Source organism: Saccostrea echinata, unplaced genomic scaffold (assembly GCF_033153115.1).
Source record: "Saccostrea echinata isolate AGI-Se365-2 ecotype Australia unplaced genomic scaffold, CSIRO_AGI_Sech_v1 ptg000013l, whole genome shotgun sequence".
NCBI classification, from domain to species: domain Eukaryota; kingdom Metazoa; phylum Mollusca; class Bivalvia; order Ostreida; family Ostreidae; genus Saccostrea; species Saccostrea echinata.
In genome coordinates this window covers 1,322,794-1,344,536 of record NW_026889762.1, presented here as the reverse complement: position 1 = coordinate 1,344,536, position 21,743 = coordinate 1,322,794, and the positions used below count along the sequence as shown (strand labels likewise).

The 21,743-nt window shown below is 33.0% G+C and overlaps 1 protein-coding gene across 1 annotated transcript; it reads left to right on the top strand.

Annotated features, from left to right (window-relative positions):
• Nucleotides 1-18,374: 18,374 nt before the first annotated feature.
• LOC133186218 (uncharacterized) lies at nucleotides 18,375-21,426 on the top strand. The gene is made up of 7 exons (XM_061321452.1): nucleotides 18,375-18,388; nucleotides 18,574-19,681; nucleotides 19,900-19,936; nucleotides 20,061-20,242; nucleotides 20,355-20,602; nucleotides 20,935-21,003; nucleotides 21,200-21,426. Exons 1-5 carry the CDS (start codon nucleotides 18,375-18,377, stop codon nucleotides 20,370-20,372), a joined length of 1,359 nt encoding a protein of 452 aa, XP_061177436.1. The 3' UTR covers nucleotides 20,373-20,602; nucleotides 20,935-21,003; nucleotides 21,200-21,426.
• The last annotated feature ends 317 nt before the right edge of the window (nucleotides 21,427-21,743 follow it).

The window sequence follows — 21,743 nt, the reverse complement described above, 5'->3', positions numbered from 1 at the left end:
TTTTAAAGATTTTTAGGAGTTGTCTTGTTTCAAAAGGTTCTCGTGATGAAATATATGGAGATAACGAACAGTATTCAAGCTCAAAAGTCCATTAGACAATACAAAATAGGAGCAGAGCAAACACGGACCTCTAAACATCAGAGGTGGGATCAGGTGCCATGGAGGAGTGAGCATCCCCTGCCGACCGGTCACACCCGCCGTGTGCTCCTTGTCATGATCGAGAAATAACGGAAAAATCCGTCGACAATTCAGTGTGTAAATAATGGCCTAACAATTAGTATAAAAAACGTCAGTCAGCATTTGACTCAATGATAAATTGTATTTGCTGACAAGGTCATTGTATCGACCATAGAACTTACGAAATGATGACTTTAAACGAGACAGCTGATATTCTTGTTTCATCAACTTGTTTGTCAATAATTTACCTCGTTTTAGAAATTGTTCATACGTAGAGCATGCTCTTGCGTATCGAATCAACTGAGAGATATATACCCCGTATGCAGATGAAGAAGGTATATTGCTGCATAAGTAAGGGAAGTTGACGATTGAAAAGTTAAAGTCATCACGTTTATCATAAAGCGTGGTTGTTAGATTACCATTAACGTCTTTTTCAAGTAAAATATCCAAATATAAAACAGATGTGTCAGACTCTGTGGTATCTTTTATCTCAAGCTCACCAGGATATATCGTATCGACATAAGAATGAAAATAGCATTGTTAATTGACAATACATCGTCGATATATCTAAATGTCGAGCTGAAGGCCACAGCAAGTGTTTTCTTCTTTTCACGTACAAGATTTTGGACAAATTCTGCTTTATATGAATACAAAAAAGGTCTGCTAATAACGGGGCGCAACTGTTATGAAAGGGAAATAGGTCTTAGAAATAATGGAGGAATGATTGTTTAAAGGCACAGTTTCGTTTCTTTTCTTTTTTTTCTTTTCTTTTTTAAATTTTATCTAGTCTCTAATAAGTTCGGTAGATATAGGTATCGATAAGTGACTAAAAGTATCGCATTTTTCTTAGGGAAAAGGGAGCAATTATGATTTTTTCATACCATGAAAATTCTCTCTCTCTCTCTCTCTCTCTCTCGTCTATTTTTCTATCATATTCATCTATCTATCTATTGAACATGTATGAAACAATGGTTGACTCACTTATTTGATAGTAAGAAAAAAAACCTTAGCCACATTACTCACTCGACTGAAATTTTTTCCTCGTTCACTAATATTTTTTTCTCAAAAAAGTTATCCAGTCAGTTTACTTCTAAATCTGTAATTTGATATCATAAAAAAGGTAGACATGTCAAGTAGCATGTTTTAATTACCATGTAAATGCATTTTTTCTGAGGAATCATTGTGGATACATTTTGAATAAAGGTTATGCGGCTCTCTTCTTTAATATAATAGGGTGCTTTTTTTTTCTTTCAGGAAAGCATATCTCAATTTTTTCATCTATTTCACGTTAACTCAAATTTATTGAGAGAAATAATATCAATGTCATACCAGTTATGTAAATACATATATTTGTGTAGTAAAGATAGAGAGTTGGGCTGAGGGACTTTCTGCCTGTCTTCTCCTCGTTCTCGATGAGGGTAAATCAATTTATCAGTTTTTTGAAAGAAATTATAACAAATTAATGCTGTCTATTATTAAAATCTAAGTCCAAAAATTTTGTTTTATACGTATTTTTTTCAAATTGCGTTAAGTATCTCCATGGTAAAAAAAATGTTGATGTACACTCTTAACGCACTTTGAAAAAAAATTCAAAGTGCGTTGATTTTGTCCAAAATTTGACGCACTCTGAAAAATTTTTTCAAAGTGCGTTGATTTTGTTCCAATGTTAACGCACTTTGAAATTTTTTTTTCAAAGTGCGTAATTTTTTCAAAGTGCGTTGCCACATGGCATAAAGAACCTAATATACATATAAAATATTTGACATTGATATTCCATACCATACATGCTTTAAAAAATTTAGAAAATTTTAGCATGTTTCATTCTCAAGAGCACAGAGCTAGTTTTAAAAATCAGAAATTCATGATAGGTAACGTTTTTATTAGAATAGTTTTAAAAATGTTGAGACTGTTGGTTTAATTATGTGTACAAATGTTATACATTATACAGTTTATATCATAAAACAATATCGAATATAATCGATTCATTTTTATTTTCTTTTTTATAGGCTCCCCCACAAAAACGTTTCAGAACAAGCAGTTTCGGAAATTCAAAGGAATCGAATATTTACAGCGCAACCCAGTCTGTTTCATCAGCTCTAGAAAATGACTCATGCACCGGAAAAATGGATGACAATGAAAACCAGGAAGATAGTGACGAGGATAATGGAGGTTACTTGTTTTTATTGTCTATGTTTTCAGGCTCACATACTTGTTTTCAGAAATTTGTTGAGCTTTTGGTTTAAATTTGATGATGTTTATATTTATTCTTTCATGAAATATGAAGATAACGGACAGTATTCAATCTCGAAAGTCCAATGAAACGACACGATTCAAATCTTGATTTCAAATATATTTATATGTGAATATATTTTAAACATTTAAATAACGATCAGTATTCTACAATGTAAATAAAAACTGTTTAAGATAAATGTTTGCTTTTTAATACTCTAGATCGTAGCATCCTGTACTGTATTTTGTTATCGGAAAATGAACGTATTGATCTAAACAGCAATGACTGGTATCAGAGACTTACAGATATCAGGAAGAACTGTAAGGTAAAACATAGATCAAAAGAAGAAGACATCTGTGCCAGATGTTAAATCAGTGTCAGAAACATCTGATCTTCTCAAATTGATAGGGACACGTTTTCAATGTTTTGTGGGTTTTATTGGTTATTATGAATATGACAGAATTTATAATTGCCTGACATTCAAAAGAGATTATAAAAAATTCTTAAAGAAGACCCCTTCAAAAGTTTTGCGAAAGTATGTTAAGAATAATAATTACATACGAAATGAAATTATGTGTCACTGTGATATATCTGATATTGTCTGGATTTTGGGACTGGATTTTTTTCATCTTTGTCATCTTGGTCAGGAACATAAGGAAAAAATTAAGAAAGGTTTGGAGATATGTAAGTATTTTATTTTATTTGTTTTACATCGCTCAAACTACATGTAAATATACTATTCTGATTTTTAAATAAATTTTCTCCTACCCGGATTATTAAAAATATGACTTTTGCCAGATTATTCAATGGAACTATCTGTTTTCAGTAAATCTCCCTCATGCTGTTGTTAGAATGGCTGATGAATATGAACTATTTGATCAGTTCAAGGATTATGTGGAGAGTATCATGAACCTGGAACAAAAATCTTTACAGTCATTGAATCTGAATAGTCTCCTTGGCGCATTCCTTATTGGAGGGCACACAGGCAAAGACTGTATCTATCTATCTATCTATCTATCTATCTATCTATCTATCTGTTTGTCTGTCTATCTATCTATCTATCTATCTATCTATCTATCTGTTTAGCTGTCTGTCTGTCTGCGTGCGTGTGTCTGTCTATCTTTCTATCTATTTATCTTTCTATCGATCGATCGACCATCGACAGGATCAATCAAAATGGTTAAATTTCCGGGACGCCCTCTTCTTTCCTCAGGACATACAAAAGGTTAAAATGTCATGTAAAAACAAAACAAAGAGAACAAAAACATTTAGCACTAACTACTAAACCCTATTTATTAACACATGTACATTTTGAATTTTGATGTTGAAAACTGATAAATATGAAATGAATCCGGACATCCAAGAGACAGGTCCGATCTGGGATGGACGTGCCTCCTAATGCCTCGCGGAAAATCTTTAAAATTCTTGTTTCAAGAACCAAAGGGCCAAAAAGAAAGAAAATTTCAGACAGTGTGTAAATTATAAATGCTTAAAACATGCCCTCTGTGGGTTGAGAAAAGTCATACCTTGAGATCAAATCTTATATTGGAATACACAGGAAAGATGTAAAATTCATCTCCAGAATAACTGTGCCAAAAAATGAAACATTTATATAAGCTTCATTACATAATGTAGATTTTGAATTGCACAGATTATGACCCTTGGTGTACAGTGAAGGGTTGACATTGTTTCATATGTTTAAGGAATCTAATTGTTTAATTTACGGGTGACACTTTTCGGACTTTTGATCTGATATTTCAAAGAAACAAAGTGCTATGTCTGAAGAACTGTTTATCTACTCTAACAACATTTTGTAATTATTTTTTTCAGACTTTTCCCTTCAATTTTGTAAATAAAAGTTTTATTTTGAAGCGACAGAATGAATAGTGTGTACATTATTTATAAAACAAGAACCCAAATTTTTATCTTTAAATTATTTTTTTATATTTCTTTCTTCAGAAAATTGGGCCACATAAAACTTTGACTAAAAAAAATATTTAAGCGCTCATATATATCGAAAACTGCGTCTATCCACTGGCCTCAAGGTTCATTAGTTCGAAAGTCTGCTAATCCTACGGTTTATAAGTCCTTCGGATGAGTGGACCGTGATCTTTAAAACTTTGCCAAAATAAAGTTTCTAAGTTCTATGATTCAAAAGTCAAAAGTTATTGGGAAGGCTAAGTTAATTTCAGAGACACGGAATGACAAATGATCCGATAGAACGAAAACATTATGTTAAAATCGTTGCTCTCGGGGCATAATAGTAATATAATTCCACAACTCTCAAGGCTTCGATGAATAATAAAATCGAAATTATTCTTGATTTTATTAATCAAGTTGCACCCACTATCTCACTGTATATCACTAAGAGAGTTCTTTTGGAGATAGTGGGTTTAACAAAGAATCATTGTTGACTGAAAACTGCAGAAAAAGCAAACTGCTTTTGAAATAATGAAATATGATTGATTTTATGTTGTTTTACGTCCCGTTAGAGATTTTTTCACTAATATAGAGACGTCACCATATAACGGTGAAGGACTTCAAATTTAGACCTTTACTCGGCACTTAGGGCCATTGAGCAGTGAGGGATCTTTATCGTGCCAGCGCCTGCCGTGACACGGGGCCTCGGTTTTTAAGGTCTTATCCGAAGGACCCGCAACTTTCACTTCAAAGTACCAAGCGCTTGGTGAAGGAACATTTGCTACCTATTTTTCATTGACTTAGGTCAGTCGAGGCCGGGGCTTGAACCCACGACCTCCCGATCACGGTGCGAGCGCTCTACAGAATTACTGAACTATGAAAAAATGATAAAAATATCTTTCTTTTTTAAACTCCGAGGGTTATAGTTCGCGGACTAATATATGGACTTTTATTTACTTGATGTCATATTATATCCAAATTTGGTAGACTTTTCTGAATAATAGTTTTTAAAAAAAAAATTAGAATATTCTGATTTATTTAAAACTTATTTAGAGTTTTAAAATGCGAGTACGGATATCGCGGAGCAGGTCCAAATTTCGTAATTTAAAATGAATACTCTAAATAATATTTGTATATCCCCTGTAAAATGGCGCAAAGACGGAAAAATTAATCGACATCATAAATCACACATAAAAGAGAGACTGATTTTAGAAGTTTCTCAAAAAATCGATTTCAAATATAACATATATGTATAATGATGGAGCATTTTCATTTCAGTATCGGATCATCCCACATTTTCTGAGACAAAATGGAACATTCTAGTTTCAATTCTAATATCAGAGACTTACAGTTTATCCTTAAGCACACCATGGGAAGAAATAATGACAAGACTTCAAAGTGTCTTCTCTTTATTAAGGTGCGAAGTAAAAATGTTAGACAACGATATCGCTGAATTGACTGATATTTATAAGGTGTTACATAAGGAAAACAACATCGTCGTATTTGTATCAGATGATGTCCGCCATCAGGTGATGAGTTACTTTGTGAGGAATTGTCTGAAAACTGATGATGACTTCGAGAATTACATCAAGCTGTCATCAGTGGACTCTTTATTGGAGTATGTGCGCACTTGGTGGTATGATAGAGGGAAAGCAGAAGGATGTTTGTTCCTACCGGAAAGCTTGGAGTATTCGTTAATCCAAAGACTCGAAATAGACGCACTACGTCACGTCATGATAGAGGACAGTGAGGACATTGATGGTGGCGAGAGAGGTTATGCAATAAGAGATAGAGTACAAAAAAACTGTGAGTAAAAAAGCAAAAAGAAGAACTTTGTTTTATTTTCTGTGACTTCAATAGTTTTTGTGGGGATTTCATTTTGTGTTTTGTGCAAAGGATACGATTTCCTTGATATGAAAATTCGTGCACAGCTACAATTTGTTTTAAAAATAAATATTAAACAATGAAATGTATAACAAGGTTAAGTAATTTTGGCTAAACAATTTTCACTCATTGTATTATAGTCAGGGTTTACAAAGAATAGTTCACTATGTGATCATTTCATATATAAAGGTTTTACTTACGAAAAATAATTAATTAAAGAGTATTTTGAAAATAGAAAAATACAATATTTTTTTTTTAAATTGATTTTTTCCCTAAATTCTTATATGTTTGCTTATATCAGTCATTAAAAACTATATAAAAAGCATGTATTCATTACAGCAACACAAAGTGATGATCAATATCTTGTAATAGACAATATATACTACAATCTCAGTATTAGGCTAAGAAACATGCAAATTATAATTCAGAATCTTCTATAAGGGTTATTTTCTACAAATTTGTTTGATTAATATTTAAATAAAAAAATATATTTTTTTTTCTCCCATTATTTTGCATTTTGGAAAATTGTAATGGAAAACGTAAATTGGATTTGATTTCATTTTTAAAGGCAATATTTATACGCATGTACTTAAATCATTAACTAAATTACATTTTCATATTTCACATTATTTCTTGTTTTCCATAGAATCCACTTATAATTTTTTTATGAAATTGTTAAGAAAATTCTTGAGCTTTGTGGTTCTTTTAAATGCCCCAAAATTTTGTTTGTAGATAAAGTTGTAAATTGCCATTTAGTTCTATCACGTTTAGAATTGGATGTTCTTCTACCTTAAGTGTGTTTTAACCATTTTACAATAGAAAAATAGATTTTGTTGATTTTCCCTTTGGTTTTTACATATGAGCATATTTATCATTGGAGAGTCCAAGTTGCGTTCAGCGAAAAATTACATTAATTAGGTACAGGATATACAATTTATTGAACTTTTCAGGGAATCCATTGAAGCTTTTTTCAAAAGTTTATAGGTTAATGCATGTTTAATCTGAAGAAAATGTAGGGACGTAGCTTTGACGTTTTACTCGTGATAAAAAACATACGATTAATTGTTAATGCCATTTTTTCTAATTTCCAGTGAACTTACCATTCGAAGTAATGTATTGGGAATATGCTGCTCGATGTAGGTACGTAGAGTGTGCAAAAAGGGGGACAAAGACAGTACACAGAGCTCGTGCGATGATTGTTGGGTGTGCAGGTGCTGGAAAAACTACACTACTTAAACGTCTACAACGGTTAGGATATAAAGAGTTAATGAAGGTACCCGCCACTGTTGGACTGGAAGTTCATGAAGATATGTTCGAATTAAGTGACGAAACTTGTTTAAAAGGTATGGCAAAATAACTTTCCGAAAATTGTGAAATCACATATTTTCCTGGGGTCAACTTTTCGAGGTTTGGAGAAAAAAAATTGGTTCGGGGGGATTTGATTTCGTGGTTGGGGAAGTGTTGAGTAGCTATGAATATTAAATTTTGCATTTCATGGTGGAAATGAATTCGTGGGTCTCTTTGTACCTGGGAACCACGAAAATTAAAATTGTATTCCCACTAAAATTAGTGATTTCACAGTATAATTAGTTACACAGTCAGTCGATGCTCGATGGTGTGATAGTTAAGTACATGGCCCTATCTGGATTCCATACTACTAAATAGGCAATCTCAAGAAAAGTTTCTCGAAGGCTTGTGTTGATAGCGTATATCAAATACCACTGCTCCTTTAACCTTTTACCTCTAATAACAAAAGTTATTATTTCCATTGGCGTAAATTAAATTTGTGTCAATTTCGACACAGAATGTTAGGAATACAAAATTTGAATACAGATGTATACACGTATCTATATTTTTCATACCGTATAGTTTGATAGATTTTTAAACATCAGAAAATATGATGTCTCCAATGATATCTGAATTTTAAATCTTAAATTCGTGTTCTTACACGTGTTTGCATTTTGCGTTAACATTGACCGCAAAATGTAATAATGGAAGGTGTAATAAGTGTAATAAGCCAAACAAGATGTGTTTGGTAGACACTGATGTAAACTTTTGGCAAAAATTTAGTTTCCCAAATGCAAGTCAAACTCCAAAGTCAAGGCTAAGGCTAGGGTCAAGGTCAAAAGATAAAAAAAGGTTGCTTCCCCAATAAAGGACTTATCTCAATAAATATACATATGAAATATGAAAGTCAAATTATTAACTAGCTTCAAGGTCCAAGGTCAAAATCAATGTTACCCAGAAGAAGGTCTTTTCACAAGAAATACACATGCGTTATATAAAGGCCCTAGGTCAAGGTCAAAAGGTAAAAATTGTTGGTATCCAAAGGAAGGTCTTGTCACATGGAATACACTTGTGAAAAATTAAAAGCCATAGTTCTAACTGTTCCAGAGTTACGACCAAGGCTAGTTTTTTTTTAAAAAGTGGGTCAACCTCTAAGTTCAAGGTCAAAAGTTCAATAATATCTATACCCAAGGAAAGGTCGAATCACATTGAATACACATGTGAAGTGTGAAAACCTTAGTATCAATTGTTCAAAAATTATGGCGATGGTTAAAGTTTGGTAATTTTTTGCAAATGTGAGTCAAACTCCAAGAGCAAGAGGTCAAATATGTTGTTACTCGAAGAAATGTTTTGACAAAAGGCATATACGTGTGAAATATGGAAACCATAGCTTCAAACATCAAAAGATATTGGCAAGGTTAAAGATTTTGCGGACAAACAGACAGCTAGACAGGCGGACGGACAGGGCAAAAACTATATGCCCCCGAATCTTCGATTACGGGGGCATAGGAAGTATTATGTTTTTACATTTTGCTTTTTTATATTCAACGTTGATCTTGACAAAAAATGTGATAATGCGGCCTCCGAAAAATTCTACCTGGTCGGAAAATTAATTCTCACACCGACAAAAAAATGAAGATTACTGCTGTGATTATTTTCTAGTGCCCATTGTTCAACAGCAGAATTCATACCCCAAAGACACGTCCGATTTTACGCAAATAATCGATCCTCTATCTTTCTGGTAATCTATGCTGTCACCAGCATGTACAACACATCGAATTTGATACATTAATACATTTTGTCGATAAAGCATATTTAGCAGACAATTCTAATCTATTATTATTTCAACACTGCATTTCTGACCTTGTCTTCTTACTCATATATATTTTTGCAAAAATATACTACAAAATAGTTAAAGGTGCGGCTATGGGAGCACGCTCGTCATGACCACCAGAATAAAAGATACACGTATGAAAGTCATAGCTTATGATGTAATATCTAAAATTCAACATGCCGATAAACTGATTCATCACGGCAGATTTAGAGATTACTTCATGGATGTCCGGATGAAATTTCAGGATTTTTTTGTCTTATGGAACCCTTGTCACATATATAAAAGTTTACCAACTTCCGCGAAATATTTGCAACCATTGTGACGTAATATTAGATAGGTATTTGTTCTCACTGATGTATATTTGTATGTACCGAGGTTAGTTTGTTTGTTTGTTTATTGTTTAACGTGGAAACAGAGGGAAAAAAATGTATGTAGGAAACTTAAATATTTCTTCTAGGTTGCGTTTAAATGACAAACAGGTTTTCGTTTGATATATTCAGACACATTTAAAATGAATAAATGACAAATTTACTGTTTTAGATTGTAACCATGCACATATATTCGTACACTAAATTAAGGGAGAACTGTCTTCTCATTTGTTAATAGATATCGTTAATGCTGATTTAACAGTCGCAAACTGAGTTTTACCGGCGACGCATAAACGGAGCCGGTAAATCGGATAAGTATTAACTTATCAAAATGCAAACCTGTTGCATTAGAATTATATGTAAGAAATTTCCATTTCATATGTTAGAAGCAACATGAAGAATGAAGAGATTGGTATGGGAATATACCCCCTTTGGGATGGAGTTTACTCCCTCTTGTTTAAAATCATGAAGATACTATATAGTTTACTTATGTCACTTATATTTACCTCTGAGAAGAGGTAATGTACATGCACCGTTGTGTGTACAACTAATGTATGTCACTTCTGACATAAATTATATCAATGATTTTTGGAGAAGAATATTTTAAATATATGAATGAACTATTACTTATATACCATGACTCAAAACGCAAAGAAAGTCTAAGGTCAGTGTGTGCATCTCACTGAGCAACGGTACAATTAAATTGAACTTTTTGCACTTAAATTATAACGTTAAGGTTGATCACTTTAACATTTATCATGTTTCACCAGATGGAATAATGGCAAATATTTATATAAATATATTTAATTTTATTTTATGTAAAATAATTTGAACAGTGTTTATTGTCTGAAAAATCCTGCAATTTAAACCGCGTAAATTATAGTGTGACCTTTTAGCACTAAAAATATCATATTTGAGGTATTAGAATGAATTTAGTGCTGATCGGTTCAAAGTATCTTGTAGTTTGAAATAATTAACGAAAGAGTTAGGGACGATAATGTAAAGTTTAAAATGTTGGTCAAAATATGCAATTTTCGAGGGGGGGGGGGGGGGCGAGGTAAATTTTATTTAAACCTTTTCAATATATCTTCTTTTTTCGAAGAAGTATGTTTAGTAAATATGTAATTTTTTTTTCTAAAAAAAAATTAATTGCAACCTTCTAATTCCTGGCATTTCATTATGAAAAAATGTCTGAGTAAAAATATGTATGACTGAATTTTCAAGATACAGGTTTCAAATGAAACAAATATTTAGATTTAAAGAATTTTCTCCAAAATATCTTTCCACCAAAAGAAAAAGTTTCCCTTAAATCTGGTTTCTTTTCTATTCTGTGAACAGTTTTTAATTTGGATATTATAAAATGTACATTGTTTAAATCAGATATGCTATAATGACTTAATTGTAATGAATAGTTTTGAAGTAAAAGGTTTTTACCAAACTTTTATCAAAAATTGACGAGTGACACGCCTTAAAAAATAATAGAATAAAAAAAATTATTGCAAGCAAAATTCATGCTGAAAAAAAGTGCACAAAACTATATACATATATATGTGTATGTACTATAAACCAGGCACTTGGCTATCGAATCCATAGGAAATGAGTTTTCTAAACATAAAATATACTACTTAGGACTTTTTTATAAGAAAACCTTACTAGTTGTCAAAGGTGTGGTGGTATGGGCACTAACATGATTTACCCTATGCAATCAACACAACAGATGATGGGATACAGCTAGAATAACATAATTTAAAATACCTTATTCGTGAGGGATAGTATCTCCTTTCAATCTCATTTTCTAATTATATCAAATAAGGAAGGGGGAAAAATTCCGAGAGGAAAACTTGGCAGGAGTTGGTCAAGGTGGGAAGGAAGGGGGTTGAGGATAGGGCGGCTGTCGTTCCCTTCCTAGACAATGTAATATGTGCTTTGAAATGACCCATTACTATCGTTTTATTAAAATGTTAAGCTAATTATTTATATCGCAAAAGAGCTTGTCCCAGTGTAATCGTCGTAAGCCGTCGATTGTAAAAGTCAGCGCTTCTCGCAAATGTCCACTAGTATTCAGTAATTAATCTGCATACATAAATGAATAAACTATTACTTAAGGGATCACTAAACTATAAAATCAATATGTAGATCAGCAGATGTAACTGGTATTTCATCACGCTTGAATGTCGTGGGTTGCAAAGAAGGAAAAAAAAGGAGGGGGGGGGGTCTTGATGCTGCTATAGAGCTACATTTAAATGAGATTCTAATAATATACTATTTAAATAACATTTATATAGCAAAGATATTTTCCAGTTTGGAATATTCTACATGTGTATCTGAAGATTTTCAGGATGGTGTTCTTCTAAAGTCGTAAAAATGTAACGAAAATCTTAATCTAGGGAGAAAAAAAAGGGTGGGTGGGTAATTTTCCGCTCAAATTAAAAATGGGTTGCTTACAAAAAAATAACGAGGCTCTTTGGGCAGCCAGCTACATGAAGAGAGTATTTTTTTCAAAATAAAACACAGTTTCTTTTTCATAAATATATAATATTTTTTAATGAAATACATGCAATTTTCAAGGCAAAGTTGAACCATAGCCTTTCTAATTAATGGGTCAACAAAGTTTAAAATCTATGCTTACCAGAAAGTTTTGAAAATCATGTATTTTATTGTCGGTTGATTGAAAATTTTTTGTCCCGAATAGCCAAAGGGAGCAAAATTTTGGAATGTCCTGTCCAAACGTGACTTACAATTTTGTCAAAAATGTGCATACATATAGTAGATATAGTCATGTATAAATTATACAAAAAATGACGAAAATAAAACAACGGGAATTTTTGGAGATTGGATGTTGGACATCCTTACTGGAGACTGTACTAGACCTATGTGAAACACTAGCGGTCAAGCTGTACTACTAACCAATTTTAAAGATTTAAAAACTCATCTGGTAAAAAAAAAGAGGATATACAGATTCAGAAATTGAATCTAATACGCAAGAAACCAAAGAAGAACAATGACAAGAAAACTATGTACAAAGGGGTTGTGGAAACGACTTATGAAGTATTGGAATTACATCATAAATGATGAAGTGTAAACACTTCTTCAGAACCCTTCCTATGATTGCCTACAGTAAACACAACAACATTAATGGTATGGTCATAAATCAAAATTTAAATCAAAGAAAATTCATAAAGATGGATTAAAGTGCGCATAGGTGGACCCATGATGAGACAGGTCTTACTATGCATTTTTAGAAGGAAATGCTCTTAATACCACCGAAACACTATTAATTAGGTTTGATATGTAAGCATATGACCAAATGCTTCAACAAGAGTGACTGCTTTGATTCGTCTGGTTGTTAAGATGCCGTTGTTTTAGTTCACAGCCTTTTGGACATGTTGGTCATAATTGTTTTAAAGCGACTTGAGTTACTCAGGTGACCTATTGTTATTTGTTTTCATCTGTCGTCGTGCATTGTGCATTAACATTTTGATATTTTCTGCTTCTTCTCTGGAACTGCTGAACCAATTTCAACCACTTTTGGCATAGAAAATCTAGGAATGAAGGGGGATAATTGGTTGGAATTTTGGTTGGAGCTTTAACCATCAAAATTTAAGTCATCTTTATAAATTTTCTTAACTCCTTTATATCATACAGTCAAACTGTTGGCACGACTGTAAAACGCATTGAGCCCTCTACAAAATTGTGAAATTCATGGCCCTGGGTCAGGGGTTCTGGAGTAAGTGTGGGGCTTTAATGATCATAAAGTAAAGACGCATGAATTCTTTACAAACTTCTTTCCTCCACCTGTATAAAAAGCAGAAGAAATAGGTGCATTTTTCTGAAGATCAAGGGTGCCTTTTCCAAAATTATGAAATTTGTGGCCCCAAGCTAAGGGGTTCTGTGTAGGGGGTGCTCTACTGTTTATATAGATTAAGTGTTCGAAAACCTTTGAAGATGTGTTTTAACCAAATTGAAATAACCCCTGAGTCAAGCGTTCTGATGATAGCCCGGAGTTCTATGAATTAGACAGTAAAAATGAATCAAATCTTTGAAATTCTTCTTCTCTGCTCCTAGGTATTTAGCAGGTAAACTTATTGTCATTAAGATTGCTTCTTCCAAAATTGTGGAATTTGTGGTCCCAGGGCGAGGGGTTCTGTGGGAGCTCTAATTTTATTATTTGGTGAACATACATTATTTCTATTAAAATTTTCATAATAGTCACTGGGTATTAAGCAAATAAACAAAATGCATAATAATGTTGATCAAGAGTGCCTCTTCCAGAATTGTGAAAAATGTGGCCCCGGGGTCAAGGGTCTGCAAGAAGGACGGGGGTCTATATTTCAAAAATATGTGAAATTGCATTTATTTATTTATTTATTTATTTATTTTTATTATTATTCATTTTTTTTTTTTTTTTTTTTTTTGTAATTCCTATTCTGCACCTAGATATATATTAAGCAGTTAAACTAAGTGCATGTTTATGATGACCAAGAGTGTTCCTGGAGATTTTGCAAAAAAACTAAATGTATGGTTAAGATGAGCAAGTGTGTCACCTCCGAAATTGTGAATATTATGACCTCTGGGTGAGGGGTTTTGCTCTTAAGGCGGGGCTCTATTTTTATATCGAAAATCCATTATTTCCTTAAAATCTTTCCACCTCAGGGGTATATAGGAGATACATTAAGTGCTGGTTATGATGTTCAAGAGTATTCTCTTCTAAAAATTCGAAATTTATAGTCCCAGGGTAATGGGCTCGAGGGGAGGGGGGCTCTATTGATTATAAAGTGCAAGTTAATTATTTCTTACTTTTTCTCATTCTTTGCATAACGCCTCTTCGAAAATGTTTCATTCATATTGAGAAGCCATCACTTGCCGGTGGAGGGCTACAAATTTAGACCAGTATTTTGCAATTACGACCTTTGAGCAGGGAGGGATATTTTCGTCTCAGAATCTATTGCAAGACGGGAAATCGTTTTATACGGTCTCATACGAAGGACATATTCACCTTATACAGTGGATTCTGATTCGTGACGTAAGGATCAACTCCTTACACCGCGACTGTAGAGCAATTTTTTAACCTCTGCAATACATTATTTCTTTGCAAATTTTCTTCTCTGCTACCCGGCATTCAACAAACAAACCAAGTGCAAATTTATGATAAGCAAGGACACCTCTTCCTAAATTGTGAATTTCACAGTTCCTGGGTCAGGTGTCTGGTGTTAGGGCGTGGTTATATAGTGAAATTGCATTTTTGTCTTTGAATTTTTTTTCTCTGCTCCTGGGTATTTAGCAGATTATTAAGCTGAATACATGGCTACGATGAACAGGATACCTCTTCCAAAACTTAAATTTGTGGCCCCTGGGCCATGGGTTCAGGTTTAATGCAGGGTTCTGATGAGTAAGGATGTTGGATTTTTCTTCGAAAATTGTGAAAATTGTGTGGTCCAAGGGGCAGGGGTCCATGTGGGTCGGGATGGGGGGTGGGGGTGGGGGTCTGTTAAGTACATGTATATAGTGAAATGCATATTTTTGGAAGTTTTTTCTGCCTGTTGGTATTTAACAGACAAACTGATTGCATGTTTACGAATAGAAAAACGTGCCTAATCAAACAGGTAGAAATTCATAACCTTTGGGTTAGGGGTTTTGATATCAGGGTGGTATTCTTTTGAATATATAGTAAAATACACTATTTCTTTGAAGATATTCTTCTCTGGCCATGGGTATTTAGCAAACATACTAAGTGCATTGTTATGATAAACAAGGATCGCTTTTCCAAAATTGTCAATTTCTTGGCCCCTGTATCAGTCGCCTTGGTGTTATGGTTGAACTATGTTAAATCCATAGTGAAAATGCATAATTTCTTTGAAAATCTTCTTATCAGCTCTTTGGCATCTATGAGGCAGACATGGTATATAAAGTTGTGATAAGCAAGATTTTTTTAAGGATTTTTGAAATACAGCTCCACTTGGTCAATTAATTTATTTGTATTCTTCTGAAAGAAGTTATTCCACTTCGCTATTTACGTTTGATATTTAACTACTGTAAATTATGTAAAGTTTTTTTTATTAATTAATACAAAATTTCTTTTAAAATTTTTAAATGATCAGGTAGATATTTATGTTCTAAATAAATAAAAATAGGACAAAAATATCCTTCCTTTGTATATTATATGTTCTTCAAATAGTAGGAGAGGCAACCGTGAGATAAAATGAGATGGGTTGACTAATTATGCTCAGGAATTATTGTTTTGTTCAATCTGTATAGAGTTGTGAAAAATGGGGGCAAGTACAGGCAAGTAAAAAGATCTAATTTAAGATTTGTTTCTGAGCACTAAATTATTTTGCTCATCGCTGATCATCCTATTCCTCTTGCTTTTGGGCAACTATAGCTTCATTATGAGCTTATTCTGTTTTATATTTAAGCTATGGATCCTTAACAGAATTACATTATATTCAGGTGACCGTTAAGGTCCTTGGGTCTCTTGTTTTTAAATTTGATTGTTGTAATTTTATTGTGTATAACTGTAGAATTTAAATTGAAAGTCGAACATAAAAAATCTATGCGAGTTTGTGGGCTGCGTAGAATGTAATTCTAGAAAGCTTAAGACTTTCAACGTTTTCTTTTTCTATCCATTTGTACAAGTACTGATTCTTAAGTAGTATTCAATTTTTTTTATTGAAATGTTTGAACAGTATTATCAGATGATACAAACAGAGACGACAAACAGATACTGAGTGTGGTAGATTTTGGAGGACAGTGTGCATATTACGCATGTCATCAGGTGTATCTCAGCAGAAGAGCTTTCTACCTCCTAGTAATAGATATGTCCAAACCCTTTACAGAGAAGGTTGACGAAAGTCGGTGTGAACAGCAGGGCACAATATTTGCAGATTGGACTTATGGAGGTAATGTAACAAAAGTTTGATAAATGCTGAAAGTCTTTGTATGTTACTGTCCCAAAGATCATAAACTGTTTTTTGTTTGTTTGTTTGTTGTTTAACGTCCATCTAGACAATTTTTCACTCATATGGAGACCCACCACTTACCAGTGGAGAGCTACGAATTTTGAAGTATACTCGGCTTTCAGGGCCATTATACATGAAAGATCTTTTTCTTGCCAGCACCTACTGCGACATAGGACCTCGGTTTATACGATCTCATCAGAAGGACCGGTCTCCACTTCCCACAGCGGGATTCGAACCCGCGACATAGGGATCAACTACTTACTCCGCGACTCTAGAGCAAGCACTCTTACCACTGCGCCACGCTGGCGACATAAATTAAGAATAGACTTACGTCAAAATTTTGATTTTGAATATCTTAATTTTTATTTTACCTATATTCTTAAAAATTTGCGAGTTTTAAAAATATTTTAATAGAAACAAAAGAAATTGTTTTATTTTCTATACTTATAAATTTATAAATTTTGCAAATAAACTCCGAAAAGGGTGCACCAGAGTTCCTACTTACTCCTCTAATAATACACTAGATACAATATGATGTCCGTAAACTATATTTAGATTTCACTCGCATAGTAAGTATCGTACATTAAATTAAAAGTCTACTTTCATTTTCTATAAACAGCCATGAATTAGCAAAAATGTACGTACGTTGCCGTTTACAGTTGGCGGATCTAAGTTACTTGCAATTTTTAATGAGACTGACAACAAGCAATCGTTTATTTATTTCATAAAACGTCATCACTGAATTATTCAATTAAAACAAACTTGATTTAAATGATATAAAAGAAATAAGTTGTGATATCCGATTAAAAGGGGAAATGTGCAAATTATTTTCATCATTCACCAATCTTAATATTGAAGGAAGCTTCTAGAACTTCTAGAACATCATACAGTATCGAACCCGATGTTAAAAAAGAAAACAAGCGATTATAGCTGTGAGAACATAAAAAAACATTTGAGTGAATGGTCATTGAAATAATGGTAAATCATTGATAACACAATAAGTTGTGAATATATTTATATATCGAAAGACTATAACATATATATGAAGTAGGTGAATTTTTACTCCCCCCCCCCTCCAATCAATTTATCAGTAATATTCGCTGCTTTTATCCGTGACGGAAATGAAATAAGAGCATCTGAGTTTAATATCCACAACATAGTATAACAATTAAAACGTCAATTAATGAAATTATTATTTTTTCAAGTTTTTACAAAAAAGGGGTAAAAAAAAAGGATAGCGGATGGAGACGTAAATTTACTTCATGGAGGATTTTGAACAAAGTAATTTTTTTCTGCTATAAGCCTGTAGGCTGTTAGGAGAAACTACAATATATTCTCTGTCGGTAGTGGTATAAATTTAATTCCCCGCGCTTGCGAGGGATTTCCTCTAGTAAAATTTATCACAAAAGATACACTAAATTTAATATTTGACTTAAAGCTATTTCCAGTATATGTTTTTTTCTTTGGACTAAATTTATTGCCTTAAGCTAAGATTATCAGGGTGAGCAAGAAAAAAACAATGTATGTATTACCTTCTTTTCTAAACACATTTCAGTAAAATAAATACTATGAATCGTGCTAATGTTTTCAGATTATGCTCTAATTAGGTGGAAATTTCTCTTTATCTATTTCAGAATATGTTGTATTCTGGCTGAAGTCTATTCACACTTATTGTGCCGAAGATACTTCGATAATTGTTGTATCTACACATAGTGAAAATGTCTCAAAAGAGGTAAACAGGGGCGAAAGAAGTACTTAATAATAATTTGTAAGTTTTTGTTTCAAAATCCTACATGCTTTTTTCACTAAATTCCTTTCTTAGGATAAAACAACATTTTACGGGCAGCTTTTGGATTTACTTCCCTCTGATTCAAATCTAAAGACGCATTTACATCATTCAAGGTGCTTTTTTGTAAGTTTACCAGGCGATAAATGTGGGACATTGGATACCTTAACAGAATTAGAGAAGTGTATTGTTTCCATTGCCAAAGAGAAAAGATGGAAGGAAATCATTCCAAAAGAGTGGTCTTTAATTGAACTTGCATTAGTTACGTTCAAAGAAAGTTCAGAAACGGATGATATGACCGAACGTAAAAGAATAATGTCAGTGGAGGAGCTCGAAAGAGAATACTGGAAGACTGAGAAAGGAAATACTAATAAAATTCAAGATGCTCTTCGCTTTCTCTCCGATACTGGAGTAATTCTTTTCTTCAATGAAAAGGACTTATCTGACACCATAGTTGTTGATGTTCAATGGTTTGTTGATACATTTAAATTCATAATATCAGACAAGAACCATGTCAGAGACTTAGCAAAAACTGACAATGACTGGCAGTATTTCCACAGGACTGGGTATCTTATGGGCAACTTTCTTCATCGAATTTGGGAAAGCTTATCTATACGCTCTTGGGATAGTCCGACCATTTTGCAATACATGCAAAGACTAGGATTGCTGGCGATAGGGGAAGAAAAACACTACGTCCCTTGTATGAACAAGAAAGACTTTGGTAGAAAAGAACAGGACACCTTACGGGAAATGGAAACTAAATCTTCTGTGTTGGTGCTGCATTTCGACTTTTTACCGTTCTTTTTCTACTGTCGATTGATAGTTGCCTGCATTGTGGGAACAGAATGGAAGGTGTTGGAAGATGATGGCATTCCATGCTTATATAAAAACATAGCAATTTTTGTATACAAAGACCACCTAATTGCCTTGGTTGTGACGCAAACTGCAATTCAAGTCCAGATCTTGAGACCACAAAACTTGCCTATTGATGCTGATATCGCAGTGCATATTAAAGAGACTCTGGAAAATAGACTTGGATACTTAACAAGTACTTTTCACAAAAAGGTTGCATATAAGGTTGCATTTCAGTGTTCAGACCAAGAAGTGTTTTGCGATAATGTAGGGTGCTACGTATATGAAGAAGAAATATGTAAGAAAGGTCAAATATTATGTCCAAGACATGGATTTACAGGAAAGCATATGATAAACGAAGACGCTTTGACAAAATTCTGGAAAACGGTGAGTGATTTACGTTAATGTAAAATCATCATATAAGATATCTATTACAGAGTGTCCAGAAGCAAATTTTAAAAATTAGATATTTCTGAGATATTTCATGCGATGTTTTTGCATATATTCTTTTTTAAATTGAAAAAAAAAATAAATTCATTACAATTTTCATTTGTCCTTTACTGTTTTAATGTTTGTCCTGATTGGAAGTTCATTGCAATTCTTAGAGCTCACCATCTGTTTCCTGTACTAAGTCTGGGAAAGGTAAGCAACTCATTTAATTAAATTCGCGTAAATGAACACACATACTACTTATCAAATATTCATATACATGTAATATGTACAATAATTTAATTTAAAATTTTAATATTGATTTGGTTTGTCGCAGTTCCATTGACAAACGAGGAGAAGCTTCAAAAGCTTATAACACTGGGGAGAGATGCAATGCAGGTGTATTTTGATACAATGTTTCCATCAGAGGGTTTACAAAAATGTCTCAAAGGTAACAAGGAATCCCTTTGTAATGGCCCTTTAGATTCACAGCAACTGAAGTTAACATTGTTTATCCAGGTATTTTTTGACTGATATATAGTTTTTTCTATAAGTATAACTAAACCAAATGATATTTGAAAGATTTGATTTAAGAAACAAAATTAATACTCATCTTCCTGTTACATCACAGCTTCCGTGGCAGTTGTAGAGTCCTCTTTGTTTGATGTCCCCATCATGTACAAATTATTGAGAAATTTCGGAAACAGCGTTCCTCCGCCAACTAATAAATGGGGAAAGGAGCCGGTGGTTGGACAGAAAACTCCTGGTGACGACATTGAGAGAATCCACAAGTACAGGAACAGGCTCTGTCATAATCAATTTAATACACAAAACATGGATGACGATGATTTTGTTTTCTACTGGGAAGAACTGACACAGGTGAGAGCACAGCCTCTATCTATTTATTTTATAGTTTTCTTTCTTTTTTTTAAAGGTACCTTGCCTTGATCTACCCTTCACACAGGATTTTTATTTATTACATTCTATTATAAGACTTTATTTTCATCTATGTTCAAATCTATAATTTACTGATTTTTTTCTAAAATGCTGATTTACTTTTAACAGCAATTATTCCATTTGGGAATAGCACAATATCTTCGATATAAAAAATCGGAGATATTGCTTGAATACTTCCAATTGATCTCATGAAGAGACAATTGCAAACGGAAGGAGTAAATCATAGTAATAAAACACGAAACTTTATTTTCCAGGCAATATTGAGACTCACAAAAGGATCTTTTAAAAGCAGAATTAACACCATTTGTCAGTAGATTACAAAGGTAAGCCTTTTCTCTCATTAATAAAAAAAAAACCTCCCTTATCTAAGATGCCAGTTCAAGTCGGAGATACGCTTTTTGCTAATTTTCTTCAAGTCTTGCATTTTTTTATGAACATAGTTTATGGTGTTAAGAATCAGTGCTTTGTCACAGCAATCTACAAAGTATTAAAATGATTTGATATCTTGAGTTTATTAAGAATCAACTAGACAGAAGAAAAAAAGAAGAAAATAAAGAGAGGTGATGAACATGACTTACCTCAGAGGAAATCAAAAGACTGTAAAAAATCCCTTTTAAATTCTTTTGAATTAGTCTTGCATTCAATTTTTATTTTATAATTATGATAAATGTTAACGATCTCTTTAATGTGATCATCAGGAATGAAAATGAATAACTGCCTGTTCTTGTTTAAAGATCGATGATTAAAATAAATCACATGAAATTTAAGATTCCTCATTTTATATTTCTGTTACATACCGTTTCGTATAAATTCTTTTTTAACTCTGCAAATGCATTGAAAACACCTACGTAGCCTTAATAAGGCGTTAAGCCCCGTGAGAAATATTGTGTTAAAAATGGCATGATATAATTTTTAATTACCTTTTGCATGTGTCTATTCAGTTTTAGAAGTGCGCGTGTGACTTTAAATATAATGAAATAAATGGACATAGCGTATGCAGTATAGCAGCATAGCAGTATGCAAGCTTAAAAGTCCAATAAACAATACATAAAATTGGAGCAGT

Coding starts and splice junctions, on each gene's coding strand:
- LOC133186218 (XM_061321452.1), top strand. Junction 19,682..19,899: donor TGACAAAATTCTGGAAAACG/GTGAGTGATTTA, acceptor TGCAATTCTTAG/AGCTCACCATCTGTTTCCTG. Junction 19,937..20,060: donor CTGTACTAAGTCTGGGAAAG/GTAAGCAACTCA, acceptor GGTTTGTCGCAG/TTCCATTGACAAACGAGGAG.